The sequence below is a fragment of the Salvelinus alpinus genome, chromosome 38 (genome assembly GCF_045679555.1).
Source record: "Salvelinus alpinus chromosome 38, SLU_Salpinus.1, whole genome shotgun sequence".
In the NCBI taxonomy this organism is placed as follows: Eukaryota; Metazoa; Chordata; class Actinopteri; order Salmoniformes; family Salmonidae; genus Salvelinus; species Salvelinus alpinus.
Window position 1 is genome coordinate 6,380,265 of NC_092123.1, and position 25,377 is coordinate 6,405,641.

At 44.7% G+C, this 25,377-nt stretch overlaps 1 protein-coding gene across 2 annotated transcripts; it reads right to left on the reverse strand.

Moving 5' to 3' along the window:
* Positions 1-145: 145 nt before the first annotated feature.
* On the reverse strand, positions 146-24,999 carry LOC139566248 (transmembrane protein 198-like). 2 transcript variants are annotated; one of them, XM_071387288.1, is made up of 5 exons: positions 24,570-24,999; positions 5,086-5,376; positions 4,035-4,619; positions 3,102-3,307; positions 146-2,823 (listed from the first exon to the last, which is right to left on the reverse strand). In XM_071387288.1, exons 2-5 carry the CDS (start codon positions 5,249-5,251, stop codon positions 2,659-2,661), a joined length of 1,122 nt encoding a protein of 373 aa, XP_071243389.1. In that variant the 5' UTR covers positions 5,252-5,376; positions 24,570-24,999; the 3' UTR covers positions 146-2,658. The 2 variants fall into 2 exon arrangements, with proteins under 2 accessions (XP_071243389.1, XP_071243390.1); XM_071387289.1 differs by lacking the exon at positions 24,570-24,999 and adding an exon at positions 5,771-5,981.
* Positions 25,000-25,377: the final 378 nt, after the last annotated feature.

Genomic DNA, 25,377 nt, shown 5'->3' on the forward strand with positions numbered 1-25,377 from the left:
TGTTCTGAATGGTGGGCCTATAGGTTGGTTAACAAATACAACAAACAGCGACACACGGTCACCAGTCTGCCAGTCTCTGTACCTGTCTATCATGTTCTCTCTGTGTGTGTGTGCGTGCGTGTTGAAATTACAGCCAAAGACATTGTAGAATCACTTTGTTTATCATATACAGGCCCATAAAAACACATGCTTTAATAATAATAATAATAGTATTAATAATTATATTTGTAATAAGAAGCATGGAATATCACCGGCCTACATTTATGAGGCTGCACTCTTGAAGTCAAAAGATGTCAATAATATAATGTCAATAAATTACCTGATAAATAAATCTACATACAGTACTTCAGAAAGGACATGTTATTGGGGCGGCAGGTAGCCTAGTGGTTAGAGCGTTGGACTAGTAAACGAAAGGTTGCTGGATCGAATCCCCGAGCTGACAAGGTAAAAATCTGTTGTTCTGCCCCTGAACAACAGTAAGCTGTCATTGTAAATAAGAATTTGTTCTTAACTGACTTGCCTAGTTAAATAAAAGGTTAATTTCATATAAATAAAATCAAATATCCTAAAATAAATCCATAAGAAAAAATAAACAATCAAATACAGATAAATTGTAAAAAATAGAGTGTTGTTTATGTACAAAACAGAAGATCAGAAGAATACACACTAGTGGGGAGTTTCACATCTGTTTGTGCTGTATGGACAACTCTGTGATAGCCTGGTCCCAGATCTGTTTGTGCTACCATGCCAACTCATTGTCATGGCAAGGAGTTGAAATGATGGATTAAACAAGACTGGCACTCAGGCTAATTTGCTAACACTTCCTATGAATATGCTCTTCATAATGTAAAATAAGCGCATAATAAGTGCTCATGAATATCAATTTAATCTCTATGCATTATAGTGCATTATACATAGCTCATAAGGCATTATACATGTGCTTATAATGCATTATTAAGAAGCTATTCATGAGAAGTGTTTAACGAACTCTGCACGTGGTTGTTAGATGTGGGGTGACCAGACTAGAGGGGATAGGAACCACTGTCTGGTGAGGTGAGGAGGACAAAGCCACGGGAGACAGATAAGAGAGGGGGACAGGAACAGGAAGGAACCACTGAGTCATGCAGCCAGGTAGGTTTCCCCTGGAAGATTCTGGGAAAATAACTTTGATTCTCATACCCTGTCCCGACCCACAGCCCAATGGGGCAATAATAATAATATTAATAATAATAACATCACGCCTGTATTATATTATCACGTGTTGTGTTTCACACTCACAGTCCCTTTCACAGTCTGAGTCAAAGACAACAATAAACCATAGATGTCATGTCATTTACTGATACACGATAGACAGAATGTTATGAACCATATTGAAAAGCCAATGCACATTATGTAGGGGTCTATCTATATGTAGGCGATCCTCTGTGACCTGAACGGTCCTCTCTGTAGAGTGGATGGGGAGTGGTCAATACTCTCGTTGTATTGGTCGATCGTTTATTCTGACCCCTTTCTGTTTTGTACTCTTTATTTTCCTCTTGCTGACCCTGTGCTGACTTCCTGTAGGGTTCCTTTTGATAGAGCCCAGGGCAGGTTAGACCAATCACCATCCACTGTTTCCTTGCTTGCTCCCTGATTGGGTCACTGTTGCTCCTCTGCTAGACATAGGCCTACCCTCATTCCTATCGCAACAACTTTGTTGTCTGTCACTATAATAATATAGCATGTTATCATATAGTCGCTCACATCTCTCAGTCAGTGACCACTGCCAATAACCCCTATCCCACTGCTGAGTGGTACAGTCCAAGTAAGGGCAGTCACAAGGCACCCATAAATCAACCGGATCTCCCAACTTCATTTAAAGAAGGGGGAGTTCAAACTGCTTTCCAAAGAAGGATATCGTCCAGCACCAAGAATGCATAATGCTTCCTCTTAAAAAGACACGTATTCTTCTTCCCAGGAGGTGATCTGTTGTCGGGCTGGCATGGCACAGAGCAGGGGGGTTTATTACTAGTCAGTTCTCATCAGAAGGTCCCAACTCCATAGAAGGATGGAACCGTAGAAATGCAGTACAAAAGGAACTGCCTGTTGACGACAGAGAATGATTTGAGGAATGAAGACTGCCAAGTAGTAGACAGACTTTAAGTTGAATCTTTCAAAATCCTGAAGAGAGAGGATTGTATTCCGGTGTCCGTGGTAAAACGATGCCTCGTTTGAAACCTGAGCCATGCTTCTTTAAACTGTGTCCTGATGGAGACTGGCTGGAGGCTGGATGGAGAGAGAAGCCTCAGGTAACATCTATCCATCCAGTTAGAGGCCCTGTATTTCTCTCTCTTTTCACCAGATCCAGTTCCACTGCAGTGTGTGTGGATGTGTGTACAGTATTTTCATGCATGTGGCTGGTGTGTGTGTGAAACAGAAAAAGGAGTTCAGGCCTTTACTATTCACATACTCTGATTGGCTCCAGCATTGTGGTGGGGGAGTGGTCAGTCAGACCTATACTGCAATACAGGCCTTTGGGGGTGTGGTCACACCATTTAGGGGTGTGGTCAGATCCATACTGCAGCCCAGGTGGGTTGTGGGTATGGTCACACCTTTTGGGGGTGTGATGTGGCTGCCAGATCATTGGGGGTGTGGTTGGACCAGTGGTTGGGGGAGTGTTCAGACTCGTAGTAACGGGCCTGCAGCTGCAGTGAGGGGCGTGGTGGAGCCACAGTCATAGTCCACATCCACATTGGTGTGAGCCCCTCCTCCCCCCATCAGTCTGCCCCCTCCAGGATACGGCCTGGCCTCCACCTGCCTGTCCCGGAAACTCTGGATGTAACTCTGTAGAAAGAAAGAAAGAAAGAAAGAAAGAAAGAAAGAAAGAAAGAAAGAAAGAAAGAAAGAAAGAAAGAAAGAAAGAAAGAGATAAATATTGCATGTTAGATCAGTGATGAGAGATAAAGTGAGAGAGAGACCGCAAGAGAGAGGAAAAGAGAGACAATTTTTTTTGATGAATGCTGATGAAGACACTGAGTAAGAAGAGATGAGGAGAATGGACAGTGGAAGCGAAAGCCAACGAGAGAGAGAGAAAGAGACAGGGAGTACACTTGTACACTCACAGGCGATAGGACGTCCCCGTCAAATCGTCGTATAGGGTTGGGTTTCCTGCGATAGGCGGGCTCGGGGTGCAGGGGTTTGGGAGGGTGAGAGCTGTGGGTGGAGTCTCTCTGTTGCTTATTCTTCCTCTTCTTGCTGCGGTCCCTCCGCTCCTCCTTTTGACGGATACGCATCAGCTGGACCCGCCGCTGCTGACGACTGATTATCACTGAGAGAGGGAGATGGAAGACGGGGTTCAGATATACACACACACACTCAAAGATCACACATACACACGCAACGACATTGCGCAGCTAGCAACAGATGTTTTAAAACAGGCACACAAGAACGACCCAACGCGCCCTTTGACCTTTGCCCTGCTCCACATGATTGTGTTCTGATTTTGTTCATCTTTTTATTTAGACTAGACAAGCAGAGCCAGGCACCATCTGGCAGCCAGGGAGTTCACCCAGCAATAATCTGCTTCTCTCTCTCTCTCTCTCCTCCCCTAAAGCTACCTGCTCTTTGTCTCTCCCCCTCCCTCTCTTTTTCTCTTTGTTTCTCACTCTTATTCTCATCTTTGTTTACATTCGGGTGGCAGGTAGCCTAGTGGTTAGAGCGGTCGGCCAGTAACCGAAAGGTTGCTGGATCGAATCCCCGAGCTGACAAGGTACAAATCTGTCGTTCTGCCCCTGAACAAGGCGGTTAACCCACTGTTCCCCGGGCGCCGAAGACGTGGATGTCGATTAAGGCAGCCCCCTGCACCTCTCTGATTCAGAGGGGTTGGGTTAAATGCGGAAGACATATTTCAGTTGAATAACTGACTAGGTATCCCCCTTTCCTTTCAAGCACCTCTCTCTCGCATATAAATAGCTCTGTCAGTCTCAAAATAAAAAGTCCACAAACTTCAGCATTGACGTCACTGTAACCCCTCCAGCCCCAGATCTCAGACTCACCCTTGGTGTGGGAGTATCCCTCTGCTGTCACCTTCCACTGTATTAGCACCCCCAGGAGCGCCAGAGCAGGCCACACCCCCAGCACCACCCAGGTAATCCAGCAGACGGGTCTCCCTCTGGGCGCCGCTTTCACCCTCTCATACAGGTACAGCACCAGGGCAAACAGCTCCACAAAGTAGTCCAGCGCCACGGTGATCACCGCCGCCCCGAACACGGCCGTGGACACGGTGGTGAAGAAACGCTGCCATTGGAGGGTGAGAACGGCGAACAGCATGCCCAGGCCGAGCAGCACCCCCAGGGGGACCCAGACCGACCGCGGGGGGCTGTTCGACAGCTCCTCCATGCCCACCAGGGTAGCCACAGCCACCAAGAGGCCCAGGAGGAGACCCACCATGAAGAGACCCACGGAGCGAACCAGCATGGTGACCAGGCCGCAGAGGGTGCCGATGCCCAGGCTGATGCCCACAGAGGCCTCAACACTGAGCTGGGTGTCCAGGACGTGCTCCTTATAACACAACATGAAGATGACGATGGAGCCGAACATCAGGCCCGTCAGGAACATCACCGCTTTGAAACAACGGTACCCTGAGGAGAGAGAGAGACAGGGAGTTTTGTCTTGAGCATAGAGATCCACTATAGTGGTGTTCTATTTAATTCTGCGGTCTTGAGATTGTCTTGTTTGACCATCTCTGTTATATGTTTACCGTGGCAATGTACATAAATGTACCAAGTCAATAGTTTATTCAATTAAATTGGATTCAGAGAAGAGGCAGAGAGAGAGAGAGAAAGAGAAAGAGAGAGGGAGAGGAAGAGAGAGAGAGAGAGAATTGAGATGATTATCCTATGCATACCCCCGGAGCGGCTAAATTCTCCAGAATATCAGCTCAGTGTTGCTTACATAATCTCATCACTGTGCTTCACCTGTAATAACTGTTAAGCATAGTGTCAGAGAGGTTCTGCTGCTGTGACAGACTAGTGAATCACCCCTCAGTTTCCAAGGAGGAAGGAGCTATGGCCTTACAACCGCTACAAAGAATCCCTTTTTGCTCACCGAAGAAGCAGTAGATGATGCCGAAGAGGCAACACATGGAGCACACGATGGAGGGAACCACTTTGTACCGCCGGCCCGTCTCCTCGCAGCCGTCCAACCGCTCAGGGTTAAGGTCCTGAGGGGGCGGGGCCAGCTTGAGCGCCAGCGTTTGCAGCGTGGACGTCATGGAGACCAGAGAGTGATGGAGTGATGGAGAAAGTGAGAACGAGAGATGGAGGGATTGGGGTTTTCAGGAGAGTGAGGAGTAGGGCAGGGAAGATCAGGGAGCATTTCCCATCCACAAGAATCCACCTGTAGAGAGAGAGAGAGAGTGAAAGAGAGAGTGAAAGAGAGAAAGAGAGATTGAAAGAGAGAGAGAGAGAGCGAAAGAGAGAGTGAAAGAGAGAGAGAGCGAAAGAGAGAGAGAAGGTCAACGTTAGACATGTTTGCATTTACTATAGCTGTTGCAAAAACCTCCACCCACACACACACACAGGTGTGTAAGTAGAGCAGTGATCAAAAGTTACAGGGGACAGACTCCGTCGTGTTTGGATCAGGCATTTCAGTATGAATACCATCTCTCAACATGTTGGAACAAACATCAAAGACACAGTCTGATTGCTCTACACGCGTGTTCTTCTATTTGAACAGTGACGGACTCTCTCCCACACAAAGACACTGACATATGCTTCGCTAAAGCTCTCACCCAACGACCTCGTTCCCCTCATTCCCACTCCTCCTTTGTTCTCTCTCTCCCCGTCTCTCTGTCTCTCCAGCCTTCCGTGCGAGGAGGTTTCTGGGTCAGATGTTGGGTTACATAAGGAGCCCAGTGTGTGTTAGTGAGCTAGTCTGACTCTCACTGGAGCTGTTGCTGGTGAGATATTCATGAGCTCCATATTGTTCCCAGCATGCATCACTTTACCTCCCCGCATCCTCGCTGTCGCTCTTCCTCACCTGAACATCACTCCACCCCTTCTTGCGTCTCTCTCTCTCTTGCTCTCTCCTTCCTTCCTTTCCTCTCTTTCTCCTCCCCTTTCTCTCTCCTTCCTTCCTTTCCTCTCTCTCTCTCTCCCCCTCCTTCCTTTCCACTCTCTCCTCCCCTTTCTCTCGCCTTCCTTTCTTTCCTCTCTCTCTCTCCTCCCATTTCTCTCCCCTTCCGTCTCCTTTTCTCTCCCTTTCCCATGGCAGGTTTCATTATTCCTCTCCCAGAAGGTGTGGCTCTGACAGCTATGGGGTTACTGCAAACAGGTTTCACACCATTTAACATCATAGAAGTGAAGGTGCTGCTTGGGTAGAAAGTATTAGCATGTCAGCATTTACCAAGGCCTCTGCATATGCAACAACCAGAAAGCCAGGTGTGTGTGTGTTTCTCTGTGTGGCTCAGTGCCCATGTCAGGCCTGATCAATGGCCCAGCATGAAACTGTGTGTCTGAAGTGATGCATCATCCACCTGAAGGGAGAGGTTGTGAGGGAGAGTAAACACATTGATATGAATGAACTGAAGCTGTAATAGAGGACGATAAAGGCTGTATCCTACAGAGACCTGAGGCGTAATGGAGAGCTCAGAGGAGAACCTAGTGAAAACCTGATCCCTGGCTGACTCTACAGTATCAACTGGGATTCATGAAATCCTCCCTGAGGTATGGATTAAAAATAGAATTGGGTTGGAGGCCTTCTCTTTTGCACTACGCCAACATGTACTGCGCTAAAACAGGATTGGACAGGACTCTATGTATGGGGTAGGTGTATACCTACATGATTAGCTAATACGTTATTGCATTAAGAAACATGTCCAGTAGGATTGCTATTTTAGATGGAAGTGGACAAGGGACAATAGGATATTTCTGTCTTCTTCTGACACGGACTAAATCCTTCCAAACCCATAAATCACATCTAGCCCCTAGCTGCTCTCCTCTCATCCAAACATGTTATAATAATAATCATCTTTCCGTGAGGATTACTCCATCTCTGCTGAACACCCGAGAGCGGAATGGAGCGCCACTAAGCTGTTCTAGAAGCAGATCCAGGGTTAGAATAGAGAGTTTCTATGTTCACAAGAGTTCATCTGTTGTAAAACACAGTTCAGTTGAACACAAGCTTGGCAATCTTTCACAATAACAACTTCCCACTTCCTGTCTGTTGTCATGACGACAAGAGGATGTTTGGATTCCGAGCATGTCCTGGTCCAAGTTGCTTGTCTGACCAATGGAAGAGCTGCCTAAACCACCATAGCAACAGTCAGAGAGCCAATCAGTGCCCGTCTGGCTGTTCCTCTGTTGGTAAGTATCTCCCTCCTCTCCTGGTTCACAGCTTTTCAGCTCTCTCCCTTTGGCAAGTCACCCCTCATGTCAGATGTAAGCAATGACTCAAGATACAGAACACACACACAGTGGCCTTGCTGGTTTCTTTTGCCTCACATTCAGCTAGTTGTGACAAAAGACTAGAGTGCGTGTGACTGTGTGAGCCCAAATCACACGGGGAGATGTCCGTCAACGGCGTGAAAGTGGTGCGTGAGAGAAGCGAGCATCAATTCACAAACACTGCGTAGCGTATGCTAACGTAATTGTCATGAAAACCCATTATAAATAGTTATTTTTGTTATGTTCGATGTGTAGGCTAGCCCCTGTGAGTTATTGTTGTGAATCAACTTATATGTCCTACGGAGCCACCGTACCTGGGCTAAACAGTTGTTATGCTAGCTCACGAACGTGAGGAGAGTTGTAGCTTGTAAACCCGAGCCGTTTATAAAGAACTAGCCAAGTCTCGTTCTTTCTACATAGCAGTATTCTCTCTTGAAATCCGAGTTCCTCAAGTTATCCAGCCGTAGACTGCCAAGGCTATATGCCTAGCTATGATCGATATCAACACAGGTAGGCTGCAAATGTTTCACTGATATTGATCAACCTTAGCTTTCGGGCCTACATATACATGTTTTGTCTACTTAGCACAGGGAAGATCATAATTCTTCTTAATTATTTTTCTACAAACGACCCACTCCATCCTTAGACCAAATTTGATTAATTTGAACCAAGGCACTTACTAACCATATACTTCGTTTGAATTTTATTAATCAAATCGGCTGTAAGCTACAACCGTGACAGCCTAACGGTACTGCCAAGAAATGACACTGACAACGTGATATATATCATTCTAATGTGACGCAGTTGACGTCCGCGGCTCGTCTGCTCTCTCATTCCCTCACATGCATTCTCATTCCAGCGTGAGCGTTAAAAAAAAAACACTTCTCGTGTGATTTGGTCTTTACAGTGTTTGAGCGGGCAGATCCAAGGACAGAGGGAGGAAAGCACAGAACAGAAAAAGACAATGAGGGGGTGGGAAGGGACAAGTGGTGTGAGAGATAAAATGTCAACACAATAGCGTTAGATCCTAAATTTAGTCCCAGACATTTTAAGATCCATATGGAGCGTCTATACACTGGTGATTATCTGGACAGGGCGGAAACTGCAAACACACTCATTGAATGGCTTTCCACGTCACATCTTTTTAGAACAGAATCAATCTAGTAACTGGCATTTTTCCAGGTCAGGTCACAGGTTCAGGACAAACTCAGGATCTAAGAATATCATATGATAGAGGGCAAAGTGGTGTGGATGATACCATGGTATATACTGTAGGTGCTGTGAAGTGTAGCAGGCTATCCTGTGAGATGGGTGGAGTCTGTCCGTTTCCCAGCGGCATCATGTTCTAGTCTAGCAGACATCCAGCTGTGTTATTCCCCAACGGGCCTGTGTGTGTTTGTACGGTCTATGACTTCCCCTTGGCCAGTGGGGCAACCATAGCAGACAGCTGTACTTGCTGACATCATCTCATCTGACAGATGCTCAAATCTACTCAGCCATGTGTTAACAGACAGCGTTAATATAGCTGCTATGACGCCCCTTTTTATGTTCAAAAGGCCCTATATAAATACATGTTGAGGCATTTCTTACTCCTACTTACTCCACTACTTTCTGCAGCGTTTTTCATTATGCAGAGGCAGCTCTGCAGAGTGGTCACTAGCGGGAAAAGCCACAAAGTTATGACATTTTAAACCTAACCTTAACCACACTGCTAACCCTAATCTTAAATTAAGACCAAAAAGCACATTTTACTTTTCATAAATTGTACTGAACTGAATTGAGAGAGAGCAGGTTTAACCAGAGGGAGAGGTGCAGCTGGGTGTGTATGTACAGTGGGGAGAACAAGTATTTGATACACTGCCGATTTTGCAGGTTTTCCTACTTACAAAGCATGTAGAGGTCTGTCATTTTTATCATAGGTACACTTCAACTGTGAGAGACGGAATCTAAAACAAAAATCCAGAAAATCACATTGTATGATTTTTAAGTAATTAATTTGCATTTTATTGCATGACATAAGTATTTGATCACCTACCAACCAGTAAGAATTCCGGCTCTCACAGACCTGTTAGTTTTTCTTTAAGAAGCCCTCCTGTTCTCCACTCATTACCTGTATTAACTGCACCTGTTTGAACTCGTTACCTGTATAAAAGACACCTGTCCACACACTCAATCAAACAGACTCCAACCTCTCCACAATGGCCAAGACCAGAGAGCTGTGTAAGGACATCAGGGATAAATTGTAGACCTGTACAAGGCTGGGATGGGCTACAGGACAATAGCCAAGCAGCTTGGTGAGAAGGCAACAACTGTTGGCACAATTATTAGAAAATGGAAGAAGTTCAAGATGACGGTCAATCACCCTCGGTCTGGGGCTCCATGCAAGATCTCACCTCGTGGGGCATCAATGATCATGAGGAATGTGAGGGATCAGCCCAGAACTACACGGCAGGACCTGGTCAATGACCTGAAGAGAGCTGGGACCACAGTCTCAAAGAAAACCATTAGTAACACACTACGCCGTCATGGATTAAAATCCTGCAGCGCACGCAAGGTCCCCCTGCTCAAGCCAGCGCATGTCCAGGCCCGTCTGAAGTTTGCCAATGACCATCTGGATGATCCAGAGGAGGAATGGGAGAAAGTCATGTGATCTGATGAGACAAAAATAGAGCTTTTTGCTCTAAACTCCACTCGCCGTGTTTGGAGGAATAGAAGGATGAGTACAACCCCAAGAACACCATCCCAACCGTGAAGCATGGAGGTGGAAACATCATTCTTTGGGGATGCTTTTCTGCAAAGGGGACAGGACGACTGCACCGTATTGAGGGGAGGATGGATGGGGCCATGTATCGCGAGATCTTGACCAACAACCTCCTTCCCTCAGTAAGAGCATTGAAGATGGGTCGTGGCTGGGTCTTCCAGCATGACAACGACCCGAAACACACAGCCAGGGCAACTAAGGAGTGGCTCCGTAAGAAGCATCTCAAGGTCCTGGAGTGGCCTAGCCAGTCTCCAGACCTGAACCCAATAGAAAATCTTTGGAGGGAGCCGAAAGTCCGTATTGCCCAGCGACAGCCCCGAAACCTGAAGGATCTGGAGAAGGTCTGTATGGAGGAGTGGGCCAAAATCCCTGCTGCAGTGTGTGCAAACCTGGTCAAGAACTACAGGAAACGTATGATCTCTGTAATTGCAAACTAAGGTTTCTGTACCAAATATTCAGTTCTGCTTTTCTGATGTATCAAATACTTATGTCATGCAATAAAATGCAAATTAATTACTTAAAAATCATACAATGTGATTTTCTGGATTTTTGTTTTAGATTCCTTCTCTCACAGTTGAAGTGTACCTATGATAAAAATTACAGACCTCTACATGCGTTGTAAGTAGGAAAACCTGCAAAATCGGCAGTGTATCAAATACTTGTTCTCCCCACTGTATGTGTTTGTGTGTGTGTGTGTGTTTGTGTGTGTGTACATATACAGTGGGGAGAACAAGTATTTGATACACTGACGATTTTGCAGGTTTTCCTACTTACAAAGCATGTAGAGGTCTGTCATTTTTATTATAGGTACACTTCAACTGTGAGAGACGGAATCTAAAACAAAAATCCAGAAAATCACATTGTATGATTTTTAAGTAATTAATTTGCATTTTATTGCATGACATAAGTATTTGATACATCAGAAAAGCAGAACTTAATATTTGGTACAGAAACCTTTGTTTGCAATTACAGAGATCATACGTTTCCTGTAGTTCTTGACCAGGTTTGCACACACTGCAGCAGGGATTTTGGCCCACTCCTCCATACAGACCTTCTCCGGATCCTTCAGGTTTCGGGGCTGTCGCTGGGCAATACGGACTTTCAGCTCCCTCCAAAGATTTTCTATTGGGTTCAGGTCTGGAGACTGGCTAGGCCACTCCAGGACCTTGAGATGCTTCTTACGGAGCCACTCCTTAGTTGCCCTGGCTGTGTGTTTCGGGTCGTTGTCATGCTGGAAGACCCAGCCACGACCCATCTTCAATGCTCTTACTGAGGGAAGGAGGTTGTTGGCCAAGATCTCGCGATACATGGCCCCATCCATCCTCCCCTCAATACGGTGCAGTCGTCCTGTCCCCTTTGCAGAAAAGCATCCCCAAAGAATGATGTTTCCACCTCCATGCTTCACGGTTGGGATGGTGTTCTTGGGGTTGTACTCATCCTTCTTCTTCCTCCAAACACGGCGAGTGGAGTTTAGACCAAAAAGCTCTATTTGTCTCATCAGACCACATTCTCCCATTCCTCCTCTGGATCATCCAGATGGTCATTGGCAAACTTCAGACGGGCCTGGACATGCGCTGGCTTGAGCAGGGGGACCTTGCGTGCGCTGCAGGATTTTAATCCATGACGGCGTAGTGTGTTACTAATGGTTTTCTTTGAGACTGTGGTCCCAGCTCTCTTCAGGTCATTGACCAGGTCCTGCCGTGTAGTTCTGGGCTGATCCCTCACCTTCCTCATGAACATTGATGCCCCACGAGGTGAGATCTTGCATGGAGCCCCAGACCGAGGGTGATTGACCGTCATCTTGAACTTCTTCCATTTTCTAATAATTGCGCCAACAGTTGTTGCCTTTTCACCAAGCTGCTTGCCTATTGTCCTGTAGCCCATCCCAGCCTTGTGCAGGTCTACAATTTTATCTCTGATGTCCTTACACAGCTCTCTGGTCTTGGCCATTGTGGAGAGGTTGGAGTCTGTTTGATTGAGTGTGTGGACAGGTGTCTTTTATACAGGTAACGAGTTCAAACAGGTGCAGTTAATACAGGTAATGAGTGGAGAACAGGAGGGCTTCTTAAAGAAAAACTAACAGGTCTGTGAGAGCCGGAATTCTTACTGGTTGGTAGGTGATCAAATACTTATGTCATGCAATAAAATGCAAATTAATTACTTAAAAATCATACAATGTGATTTTCTGGATTTTTGTTTTAGATTCCGTCTTCCACAGTTGAAGTGTACCTATGATAAGAATTACAGACCTCTACATGCTTTGTAAGTAGGAAAACCTGCAAAATTGGCAGTGTATCAAATACTTGTTCTCCCCACTGTATATACTACCGTTCAAAAGTTTGGGGTCACTTAGAAATGTCCTTGTTTTTGAAAGAAAAGCACATTTTTTGTCCATTAAAATTACACCAAATTGATCAGAAATAGAGTGTAGACATTGTTAATGTTGTAAATTACTATTGTAGCTGGAAACGGCTGATTGTTTTATGGAATATCTACATAGGTGTACAGAGGCCCATTATCAACAACCATCACTCCTGTGTTCCAATGGCACGTTGTGTTAGCTAATCCAAGTTTATCATTTTAAAAGGCTAATTGATCATTAGAAAACCTTTTTTCAATTATATTAGCACAGCTGAATACTGTTTTTCTGATTGAAGAAGCAATAAAACTGGCCTTTAGACTAGTTGAGTATCTGGAGCATCAGCATTTGTGGGTTCGATTACAGGCTCAAAATGGCCAGAAACAAATCTTCTGAAACTCATCAGTCTATTCTTGTTCTGAGAAATAAAGGCTTTTCCATGCGAGAAATTGCCAAGGAACTGAAGATCTCGTACAACGCTGGGTACTACTCCCTTCACAGAACAGCTGTCTCTCACCAGAATAGAAAGAGGAGTGGGAGGCCCCGGTGTCTAGTTTGAGAAAGACGCCTCACAAGTCCTCAACTGGCAGCTTCATTAAATAGTACCCGCAAAACAGCAGTCACAACGTCAACAGTGAAGAGACGACTCTGGGATGCTGGCCTTCTAGGCAGAGTTGCAAAGAAAAAGCCATATCTCAGACTGGCCAATAAAAATAAAAGATTAAGATGGGCAAAAGAACACAGACACTGATCAATTTGATGTTATTTTAATGGACAATTTTTTTGTGCTTTTCTTTCAAAAACAAGGACATTTCTAAGTTACCCCAAACTTTTGAATGGTAGTGTACATATACACACACATACAAACACATACACACCCAGCTGGACCTCTCCTTCTGGTCAAACCTGCTCCCTCTCTCTCGCTCTCAATTCAGTTCAATTCAAAGGGCTTCATTGGCATGGAAAGCCAGTATGAGGGTTTGTGCTCAGGCTAGAATCACCTCCAGACTGAGGGTTTGTGATCTCCCTCTCTCTCTCTCCCTCTACTCATTCCAGGGTTTTACTTTATTGTTTACTATTTTCTACATTGTAGAATAATAGTGAAAGACATGAAAACTATGAAATAACACACATGGAATCATGTAGTAACAAAAAAAAGTGTTAAACAAATCAAAATGCATTTTAGATTTTAGATTCTTCAAAGTAGCCAACCTTTGCCTTGATGACAGCTTTGCACACACTTGGCATTCTCTCAACCAGCTTCATGAGGTAGTCACCTGGAATGAATTTCAATTAACATGTGTGCCTTTTTTGAAAGTTAATTTGTGGAATTTCTTTCCTTCTTAATGTGTTTGAGCCAATCAGTTGTGTTGTGACAAAGTAGGGGTGGTATACAGAAGATAGGTATTCCAAGCAAAAACCAGACATACAGTCGCAAAAACCATCAAGCTCTATGATGAAACTGGCTCTCATGTGGACCGCCACAGGAAAGGAAGAGCCAGAGTTACCTCTGCTGCAGAGGATAAGTTCATTAGAGTTACCAGCCTCAGAAATTGCAGCCCAAATAAATGCTTCACAGTTCAAGTAACAGACACATCTCAACATTAACTATTCAGAGGAGACTGCGTGAATCAGGGTTCATGGTTGAATTGCTGCAAAGAAACCACTACTAAAGGACACCAATAATAAGAAGAGACTTGTTTGGGCCAAGAAACACAAGCAATAGACATTAGACCAGTGGAAATCTGTCCTTTGGCCTGATGAGTCCAAATGTAGACATTTGGTTCCAACTGCCTTGTTTTTGTGAGACGCAGAGTAGGTGAACGGATGATCTCCGCATGTGTAGTTCCCACCGTGAAGCATGGAGGAGGAGGTGTGATGGTGTGGGGGTGCTTTGCTGGTGACACTGTCTAATTTATTTCGAATTCAAGGCACGCTTAACCAGCATAGACACAGCATTCTGCAGTGATACGCCATCCCATCTGGTTTGCGGTTAGTGGGACTATCATTTGTTTTTCAACAGGACAATGACCCAACACACCTCCAGGCTGTGTAAGGGCTATTTTACCAAGACGGAGAGTGATGGAGTGCTGCATCAGATGACCTGGCCTCCACAATCACCCGACCTCAACCCAATTGAGATAGTTTGGGATGAGTTGGACCACAGAGTGAAGGAAAAGCAGCCAACAAGTGCTCAGCATATGTCGGAACCCCTTCAAGATGGTTGGAAAAGCATTCCAGGTGAAGCTGGGTGACAGAATGCCAAGAGTGTGCAAAGTTGTCATCAAGGCAAAGGGTGGCTACTTTGAAGAATCTAAAATATATTTTCATTTGTTTAATACTTTTTTGGTTACTACATGATTCCATGTGTTATTTCATAGTTTTGATGTCTTCACTTTTATTCTACAATGTAGAAAATAGTAAAATTAAAGAAAAACCCTGGAATGTGTAGGTGTGTCCAAACTTTTAACTGGTACTGTATATATATGTGTGTGTGTGTGTACAGAGGGATGACAGTGAAAGGAGTGGTCATTTCTGATTGATTCTAGTGGGGTGGGGAAGAAAGGGGAAAGAGGGGCTAGGAGGGACAGGAAGCCATGGCTTTAGTCAGCCCCAGATCATCTTGCTGAGCGCCTCAGCTCTTAGCAACATGGAGATGAATATGTTTGACTGTATGTGTGTGTGTGTCTGCAACGCTCATAAGCCTCATTCACGAACAGGACCAATCTCTATAGTACTCTCTGAGAGAGTTGCTCTTAGCTGACATATCATAGTTATGTGTGGCACCACAGTGTAGTGACTGACTGTATGTTTAGGATGGAAATGTCAGTGCTTCTGTAGAAATGTCATCAAAGCCTTCAAGGAGATGGCTGACTAACTATGTGGCTGACAATTCTAACAAAGTCTTCCGTCAGTCTCATTTAGATACAACAATGATCAGTACTGAATGGTGTATGTGGGTGACTATATTTCTGCGTCTGCGCCACAGTCGTCGTGACTGACGCCTAGCCAAAGCGTGTACCAAATAAGTAGCCCAGTGAATGACTGGAGACACAGTCAGGAACCCCACACACACACACAGCCCACTCAAGCCTCTTCCTGCAAGCTGTTGTCGTGCTACAGCCTGGCAATGCCGTCTGGAGGTGATGTAACCAAAGATGTAACCATGCTGACTGGTGACTACCCACAACCCACCATACAGGAACTGGACCCGCTCCAGTCTCCACACACACACACAATCAGCAAGTCATCGTCTGCATCCCAAATGGCACTCTATTCCCTATATACTGCACTACTTTTGACCTGAGCCCAGTGCACTAAATAGGGAATAGAGTGCCATTTGGTACGCACACATAGTAGAATACTCATCCTCCTACAGCTCCACAGAGACCTTTGATATATGTTTAAGGACAGTATGTACCTTGGTGTATGAGTGTGTGAGTATGTGTGTGTGTGTGGCTGCCTCCATTACTCCATTAGCAGATTGCACTAACCTATTTAGTCATCGCCGTGTTCTTCTCAATACAAACAAATGTGTCACTACAGATGCCAGTCTGTTTCTCAGCTCCCCTCTCGCTCTCTCTGTCCCTCTTGGTTTTTCTCTCCTCTGTGTCACAGTGACACAGAGAAGAACACCAGTGGACATGTGCAGGGATGTCACCTTGTATGATCATCCCACTGTAGTGAGTGGGCATCAGCAATAGCTGTAACACGTGTGATACCCAGCACAGGCTTGGCTTCCAATGCAACCTTTATTTAACTAGGCAAGTCAGTTAAGAACAAATTATAATTTACAATGACGACCAAACCCGGACGACGCTGGGCCAATTGTGCGCCGTGGTCGATGATATTACTAGGTTAACTAGCTTGTTCTGCATTGCATATAATCAATGCGGTGCCTATTAATTTATCATCGAATCACAGCCTACTTCGCCAAACGGGTGATGATTTAACAAAGGCGCATTTGCGAAAAAAGCACAATCGTTGCACGAATGTACCTAACCATAAACATCTTTTGCCTTTCTTAAAATCAATAGACAGAAGTATATATTTTTAAACCTGCATATTTAGTTTTATATATATATATATATATATATATATATATATATATATATATATATATATATATATATACAGTGGGGAGAACAAGTATTTGATACACTGCCGATTTTGCAGGTTTTCCTACTTACAAAGCATGTAGAGGTCTGTAATTTTTATCATAGGTACACTTCAACTGTGAGAGACGGAATCTAAAACAAAAATCCAGAAAATCACATTGTATGATTTTTAAGTAATTCATTTGCATTTTATTGCATGACATAAGTATTTGATCACCTACAAACCAGTAAGAATTCCGGCTCTCACAGACCTGTTAGTTTTTCTTTAAGAAGCCCTCCTGTTCTCCACTCATTACCTGTATTAACTGCACCTGTTTGAACTCGTTACCTGTATAAAAGACACCTGTCCACACACTCAATCAAACAGACTCCAACCTCTCCACAATGGCCAAGACCAGAGAGCTGTGTAAGGACATCAAGGATAAAATTGTAGACCTGCACAAGGCTGGGATGGGCTACAGGACAATAGGCAAGCAGCTTGGTGAGAAGGCAACAACTGTTGGCGCAATTATTAGAAAATAGAAGAAAATAGAAGAAGTTCAAGATGATGGTCAATCACCCTCGGTCTGGGGCTCCATGCAAGATCTCACCTCGTGGGGCATCAATGATCATGAGGAAGGTGAGGGATCAGCCCAGAACTACACGGCAGGACCTGGTCAATGACCTGAAGAGAGCTGGGACCACAGTCTCAAAGAAAACCATTAGTAACACACTACGCCGTCATGGATTAAAATCCTGCAGCGCACACAAGGTCCCCCTGCTCAAGCAGGCGCATGTCCAGGCCCGTCTGAAGTTTGCCAATGACCATCTGGATGATCCAGAGGAGGAATGGGAGAAGGTCATGTGGTCTGATGATTCAAAAATAGAGCTTTTTGGTCTAAACTCCACTCGCCGTGTTTGGAGGAAGAAGAAGGATGAGTACAACCCCAAGAACACCATCCCAACCGTGAAGCATGGAGGTGGAAACATCATTCTTTGGGGATGCTTTTCTGCAAAGGGGACAGGACGACTGCACCGTATTGAGGGGAGGATGGATGGGGCCATGTATTGCGAGATCTTAGCCAACAACCTCCTTCCCTCAGTAAGAGCATTGATGATGGGTCGTGGCTGGGTCTTCCAGCATGACAACGACCCGAAACACACAGCCAGGGCAACTAAGGAGTGGCTCCGTAAGAAGTATCTCAAGGTCCTGGAGTGGCCTAGCCAGTCTCCAGACCTGAACCCAATAAAAAATCTTTGGAGGGAGCTGAAAGTCCGTATTGCCCAGCGACAGCCCCGAAACCTGAAGGATCTGGAGAAGGTCTGTATGGAGGAGTGGGCCAAAATCCCTGCTGCAGTGTGTGCAAACCTGGTCAAGAACTACAGGAAACGTATGATCTCTGTAATTGCAAACAAAGGATTCAGTACCAAATATTAAGTTCTGCTTTTCTGATGTATCAAATACTTATGTCTTGCAATAAAATGCAAATGAATTACTTAAAAATCATACAATGTGATTTTCTGGATTTTTGTTTTAGATTCCGTCTCTCACAGTTGAAGTGTACCTATGATAAAAATTACAGACCTCTACATGCTTTGTAAGTAGGAAAACCTGCAAAATCGGCAGTGTATCAAATACTTGTTCTCCCCACTGTATATATATAAATAAAAATCGTCCGATTAATCGGTATCGGCTTTTTCAGGTCCTCCAATAATCGGTATCGGCGTTGAAAAATAATAATCGGTCGACCTTTAATATACTCCAATGTAGGCACTCCTCCTTCTCTCCAATCCTCACATCTTATGGTTCCACAGGAAGAGGGTAATAGGATAGTGAACCATAATTTCTCCCATCGGGGGATCTGACCTGACCTCAACCCCTCCTTCACCTAATCCACAGTTAGCAATCCTGTGACTTCTTCCCGTCCACCCAACACATTCCAAAGCCATCTGTCTTTATACAGAGAACCATTCACTTTTGACATTAAAAGCCAGTCTCTTACACTCCTTTATATACTATGCTTCTGATCTATAGTGTCTTTAGTATCTCAATGTTCAAAGTTTACCCCGAATCCAACACAGCATACCTTTGTCGCATTTCTCAATCTCAAAGGAATATGTTGAAGAAGAACATGGGGTGAGAGCAGGAAGTGAATTAAATGAATGAGACCTGAGACTACACAGAAGAAAGGTAAGAAAGGGTGAATAAGAGTGAAAAAGGAGAACAATATAAAGAAAGAAAGCAAGACGAAAGATAGGCCAGATCTGCCAATGGGCTCCCCATTCCCCAGTGTTTGCTTACGTAACCACTTCATAATGCATTACTCACTATGTCACTGTGTTACTGCTGCTGTGGGCTTTAGTCTGTCGCTGCTACTAAATGTCTTCATAGTGTTCCCCAGATGTTTTCCCACTGTTACTGCTGCTCTGGGCTTCTGGTCTGTCGCTGCTACTAAATGTCTTTATAGACTTCATCAGATGTTTTCCCACTGTGTTACTGCTGCTCTGGGCTTCTGGGCTGTCGCTGCTACTAAATGTCTTCATAGTGTTCCCCAGATGTTTTCCCACTGTGTTACTGCTGCTCTGGGCTTCTGGGCTGTCGCTGCTACTAAATGTCTTCATAGTGTTCCCCAGATGTTTTTCCACTGTGTTACTGCTGCTCTGGGCTGTCGCTGCTACAAAATGTCTTCATAGGGTTCCCCAGATGTTCTCTCACTGTTTTGGAGCTAGGAGGACAATTAGTGTGCTTTTTAAAAAAAATACAATGAAGCAAGCGCACCCATTTTTTTCAGGAAATATAAATTTTCAAGTTGTATTTATTCTATTGGGTGTAATTATTTTTTCATGTCCAACCCCACAGTCACACAGATACAAAATGGTGGCTGTGTTGCCAGTCCCTTTCCTTTTTTGTTTCTTATCTCCTCCATCATCTACTTCATAATCAGTAGTCTGATCAAGCAAGATTGCATCATTCCATTCTCTCTTTCTCTCATTTCCTCAGTTCCTCCGTCTTCCTTCCCCTATCGCTTGTTGCAGATATCTTTGGGTTCGCCAGTCTTATCTCGTGTTCTCTCCCCAATTGAATTTCAAGAACATAACCAAAAGAAACACCTAGTGCAGAAACAAGGTTGTTTTGCACACTTTGTACAAAGTAATAAAATGCAGTACTACAGGATATTTCTTAACGTAGCTCTTTATTAGCTAGCTATAACTGGCATGTTCACATATCGCCAACCAGGATCAAAACTGACCATGACCTAACCATCTGGGTGGTCTTAACCAATCATAGCACAGTATGATATGGCGGTAAAATGCATCCAATTATAATTCAGTATGTTTACACATATGAATATTACAGTTATGTAGAACGATTTGAAATCAATGTAGCCTGGCTGGTCCCAGATCTGTTTCTGCTCTCTTGCCAAGTCTTTATGGAATTGTTATGCCAAACATGTTTGGCTTGACAACGACAGCAAAAGGAGTTGGCAAGAGCGCATAAACAGATCTGGGACCAGCCAGGCTAGGATGAAAGTATGATGCCCACGTAACTGAAGGAAGGCCAATGACCTACTGTGAGAATTCCGTGAGGTGTGTGACAGACCGAGCTCATGCGGTCACAGACTTATATCACACAGTCCTATCAGAGCCACTTTCCGATGAAGAACTATAACTCGTGGAAAGGACACACGGGTTTGGCGCGATAACAGTGGCAGTTATCAATCAATATAGCTGTTCATTTCAACCCTTAACCTCTAAAGCTGCCTCGCATGTCGATCAATATCCATCACTGATGTGTGACTGGCTGTGGCCGCTGTGGAAACATCACAGGCTGTGTCACCGTGGTAACTAGGACAACTGTGGTGGCAGGCAGATCATCGGTGTGTATGTCAACAGACTCACGTGTTTCCCCACACAGTCCCGTTGAGAGCCAGGCTGCTGTGTTGGGGCACCATAGGGACAATGAGAAACCCTTGAGGGGGGCGATAGATAGCGATTCAACTAAATGTCAAATCCTACCAAAGAGAGGAGACAGGGTGTTAGACTTGGCCGCTACAGGCTAATTGTTGGCCTGTTATTTGTCCTCTACTCCCTCTGGTTCTGGTGGTGATACTAGGGCCCAGGCAGAGCTTCTTCGTGGAGGCCCAGGCAGAGTGGTGTGGACCTGGGCAGACGAGGATGTGTTGTCTGGCCTGGGGATCACCTGGTTAGACAGTCGGTGGCACATAATGGGCAAATAAAAATGATCTTACTTCGGTAAATCCTGCCTGGTATAGCAGATAATGGCCTAGTGACAGCAACTGTCACGTAAACCCAGTTGGCGCTCATCAATGGATCAGCTAGCCCATCAGAATGGATGGACTAGAAATCTCTTCATTCTGCCCATAAAAGGGGGTGGTGGTGATGGTGGGGTGGATCCGGGGGCAGATAGAGAGAGAACGATGGGTTTATCTATGAGAGCTTTGTGTGTCAGCGGACATGGCCATGAATGTTACCAATTGTTTCCCCCAGCAGACTGCGGAGGCTGCAGCTCCTACACTCTCTCTGGGATGGAGTTCCTTTGGAGTCGTTAATGAACTGAACAGACCACTTAACGCATCTCTCAAAGAGACCCAGGCAGTCTAGTGGGAATCTAAGGGAGTCAAATTCCTTCTGTGTGTGAACCTAGAGGTGACTTGCAGTGGTTTATTACACATACAAAGAGTCTCTCTCTACTGACTCTTCTAATATAATTGAATCGATTCACCTGTATTTATTTATTCACTAGAACAAATGATTGAGATCCAGAAACAAAGGATAGACCTTAAGCAGTTGTAAAACTAAATTCAGCGTATTACGGTTTATGCTCTTCATACTTACGATTCAGTTAGTCCCAGTCTGTGTCAGTCTGATCTGGTGTTAATCTTGGTGTGTGTGTGTGTGTGTGTTCTGCACGTAGACAGATAATGAGATTGGGACCTGCTACCTGTATCTGTAGCCAGGAGGAAGGACAGCAGAGGACTGGATTAATTCTATTACAATCCATCTCATTCACACTCCTCGTGCACACACGATTCACCTCTCCTCAATTCACATCCCTTTCCCTTATTCACTCTCTCCATCTCTCTCTGTATCCCACAACTGTTATATGGCGTCTTCTGCCATCATTCCTTCATACATGTACATCCCATTCTCCATCTCTCTCTACTCTTCTTCCCCCATGTCCCCGCTCCTTTGAGTGTGAACGCTGTTATTAGTCTTGACTTAGCGTTGTCATTGTTACATAACTGGGACAGATGACTAACAAAAGGCTCGGGCTACACAGCATCTTTAAGATGCTCCTGCAGTATAGGCCCCTCAGTGTTCACAACCCCCCCCCCCCCCCCCACTGAACCCCTACACACTCTCTCCCTGTACACCCTGAGGAAGGAGTTCGATAATATCCCAAAACATCCCACTCTTGATCATTCAGGAACTGTATCTTGCTGCATAATGATTCACCTCCTCTCTTCTCACCACCTCCTCATCCCTCTATACTCTCAAATGTGCGTTTCCTTTCCTTGTCTCTTTTTTCATTTTTCTTCGCAATGATCCAAATGAATGATTGAATGATTTGTTCCTCGAATTCGGAGGCGATGATGGGAAGGGAATGAGAGGAAGTCGTGCACTTAAACTACTGGCAGCCTGACACTTAGCCATCATTCAACCACACATAGCAGGCAATCAAGATATCTCTCCCCCTCTCTCTCCCTCTCTGAATTAAGTTATTTCATTTAACGCAACGTTAAATGCAAAAAATATCTCAGCAGCTCATCAGGACATGGGATTAGATGCATAACTGTTTAACCATCATCATAATCCAAGGGATTAAAGCATCATAGTTACGCTCATCTCCATAATTAAAACGAATTCCATAATCTACATAAATCTGTGTACAAAAAAAAGGTCACCCACATGTAAACAAAGGATTTCAGAATGTACAACAAAACACCTGTCTGATAAGCAATACAACATTCCTATGTGTGTGTGTGTGTGTTGAGGAAGGACTTTTGCTTTGCAGTTCCTTAATTCAGGCTGCACGGTCATATGACCCCCGTCCATGACCCCTGACCTCTAAACTAGCACTGTCAAATAACAACACAGCAACGACCTCTGTCATGAGTCAATCAATAGTCTTCATGAACTCCCTCATCAATGGAGCTATCATGCAATTCAATCAACACAGTGATGAATTAATGGGATAAATCAATGACTTGTTTTTGCTGTTAAAACAACAATGCTTCCATTGGTCGTTATGACAACACATGACAGTTAGGATGCCAATAAAGGGTCACGATGAGGACAGAGACAAGTAGATGGTCACTCAGCCACAGTGTTCCTATGTAGGTCTATTGCCATTGACTGGTGCTGCCTGGCCTGTTCTGAGAAGAGGTTGGAACAGGACAGGTCAGAGGTCAGGATAATGGAGTGGAACCTAGGTGGTTCAGCTTTCCAATTGGATCAGTGTCAGGGCATGGCTGTTCCACTGCTGCCATGGAAATCAGATGGGCAACATGCTGCTTTATCTCCACCACTGACAAACACCATGTACGCACGCACACACACACACACACACACACCTTTCAGTGTGCGTGAGAAAGAAAACATGTCCGTGTGTTATCAAAGCCTGCGATTTCTCTGGAAGGCAGATGTTTACACTAGGAGACAGAATCTACACTAAACATGAGAAATATGGAGAGACATAGAAAGAGAGAGCGAGATCGGAAGAAAGAGCGAGAAATATGAAAAGAGAGAGACACAGACGCCAGATTGTTGTCGACAAGGCTCAAGATGTTGTCTGTTTGTTTTTCCCTCTAGGATCATTCAAACCAGTGTGCACCACCAACAGGCCAAGGAAACCCTCACGGCATGAAGGCTGTGAGGGTTGACAGATTGACTGCCTCACTAGAACAATAACACACAAACAGCCATACAGTGATATCTGCTCTGGCACCCCAATGGTGGAACAAACTCCCTCACGACACCAGGTCAGCGGAGTCAATCACCACCTTCCGGAGACACCTGAAACCCCACCTCTTTAAGGAATACCTAGGATAGGATAAAGTAATCCTTCTAACCCCCCCCCCCTTAAAAGAGTTAGATGCACTATTGTAAAGTGGTTGTTCCACTGGATATCATAAGGTGAATGCACCAATTTGTAAGTCGCTCTGGATAAGAGCGTCTGCTAAATGACTTAAATGTAAATGTAAATATCCTGTCTGTTAGGCGACAGAGCAGGTAGTATTATCTTCAATGTGTTTACCCTGTGACTCAATGACAACTGAATGCTTTCTTTCCAAAACACACCAGTGAGACCTAAAGACTTAGTTTCCCTGAGCTAATAGCCTAGGCTTTAGCTCAGTGGGCTAATCCACAGCATTGAGGTGCCCCGACCTGGCCTGAAACCCAGTCAGTCACTCACACCTACACATCTATTTAGACTGGCTGTATGGCGGTGGCATTTCCCTGGGGTGCACTTTATAATACATGATGCTATGTTGCCTACCCAAAGTGTCTACACCACATTTGTATTGTAATGTAATGTAATGTAATGTAATGTAACGGACATTGACCCCGTGATAGAAGCACCATTGACTGGAATGGAATCTTTGCACACATTGCGCTTTGTGGACGTCATGGACATAGCTTTGCAAGGCAGAAATGAAATGATGTCATTGATGCTATAGTGCCGTCGGACCTAATTGATTAGATGTAAACAACAATTCCGTAGGATCAAATAATGCAACGGCAACTGTCATTTGACATTAGCGCCCGAACCCTAGCGAACCAATGGTCATCGTAGCTAGGCCTGTGGAAAATGGTTCTGCCTGGGATGCCCGAGGCATGGAATGTCCAGTCGAATGGTTCCTATAAAGAACAAACAAAGAGGCGAACCGTCGGCGTCAACTCACCATCACAAAGCCTCAGCATCCTACGAAGCACTGCCCCAGCCATTCTGTCCGCATCTTGCCCCAAAACGACTCATCCGAATCGTTCAGCATCCCTCATTTTGAGGCGCGACGGATGTTTCTAGCTACTCCAGGTAATCCAACGTAGCCAGACACAAGACAACTGTAGCCTAATTCAAAAATATACAGTGACTAGTCTACATGATAGAACATACACTATCTATGTATAGCATCATTTTAGAGCTGTATCCTACATCTTCATCCAATCCACATTCGAGGCTTTGCAGAGTGCCGACGAAAATAATATGAGCGTCCAGGGTGTAGAGGAGACGTATCGCATCAGCAGGCTCAATAGGCTCGTGCCGGGGCATACCATTCTAGGGAAAAGTGCAGGGCTGGATGGACGAGGATAAGAGCTCTAGGACAAAATATGGAGGACAGTGGTCCCGACCCATGTGAGATGTTCTGCATCGAATTTTTAAAAACTATTCTCAACATCAAATAAACATGAATATTTAACAAAATACATCCAGTGTTCTGAGTTGCCCTTAGTGGCTGTGGTCCGATAGGCTACTTGATAAATATGTCTAGGCTGGCTATTGGCCTATAATATAGCCCACATGTGAGGTAAAATGTGGGCCTAATCATCCATAAATCTGCTGATAGCATTGGTGGCTATGTGACATGTACTGTAAAAAAAAAATGGCTTCAACTAGTTACAAGTAAATGAGTTCTCAATTGAAACATTTTTTTTTGCATTTGTTGAAACCAAATATATGACTCAACGCCAACTGTTATATTTGATTATATT

Excerpts from the sequence above, each read along its gene's own strand:
- LOC139566248 (XM_071387288.1), bottom strand. The coding sequence starts at position 5,251 with ATGACGTCCACGCTGCAAACGCTGGCGCTCAAGCTGGCCCCGCCCCCT. Across the intron at positions 3,308-4,034 it reads GGGATACTCCCACACCAAGG|TGATAATCAGTCGTCAGCAG; the intron begins GTGAGTCTGAGA and ends TCCCTCTCTCAG. Across the intron at positions 2,824-3,101 it reads ACGGGGACGTCCTATCGCCT|AGTTACATCCAGAGTTTCCG; the intron begins GTGAGTGTACAA and ends TTCTTTCTACAG.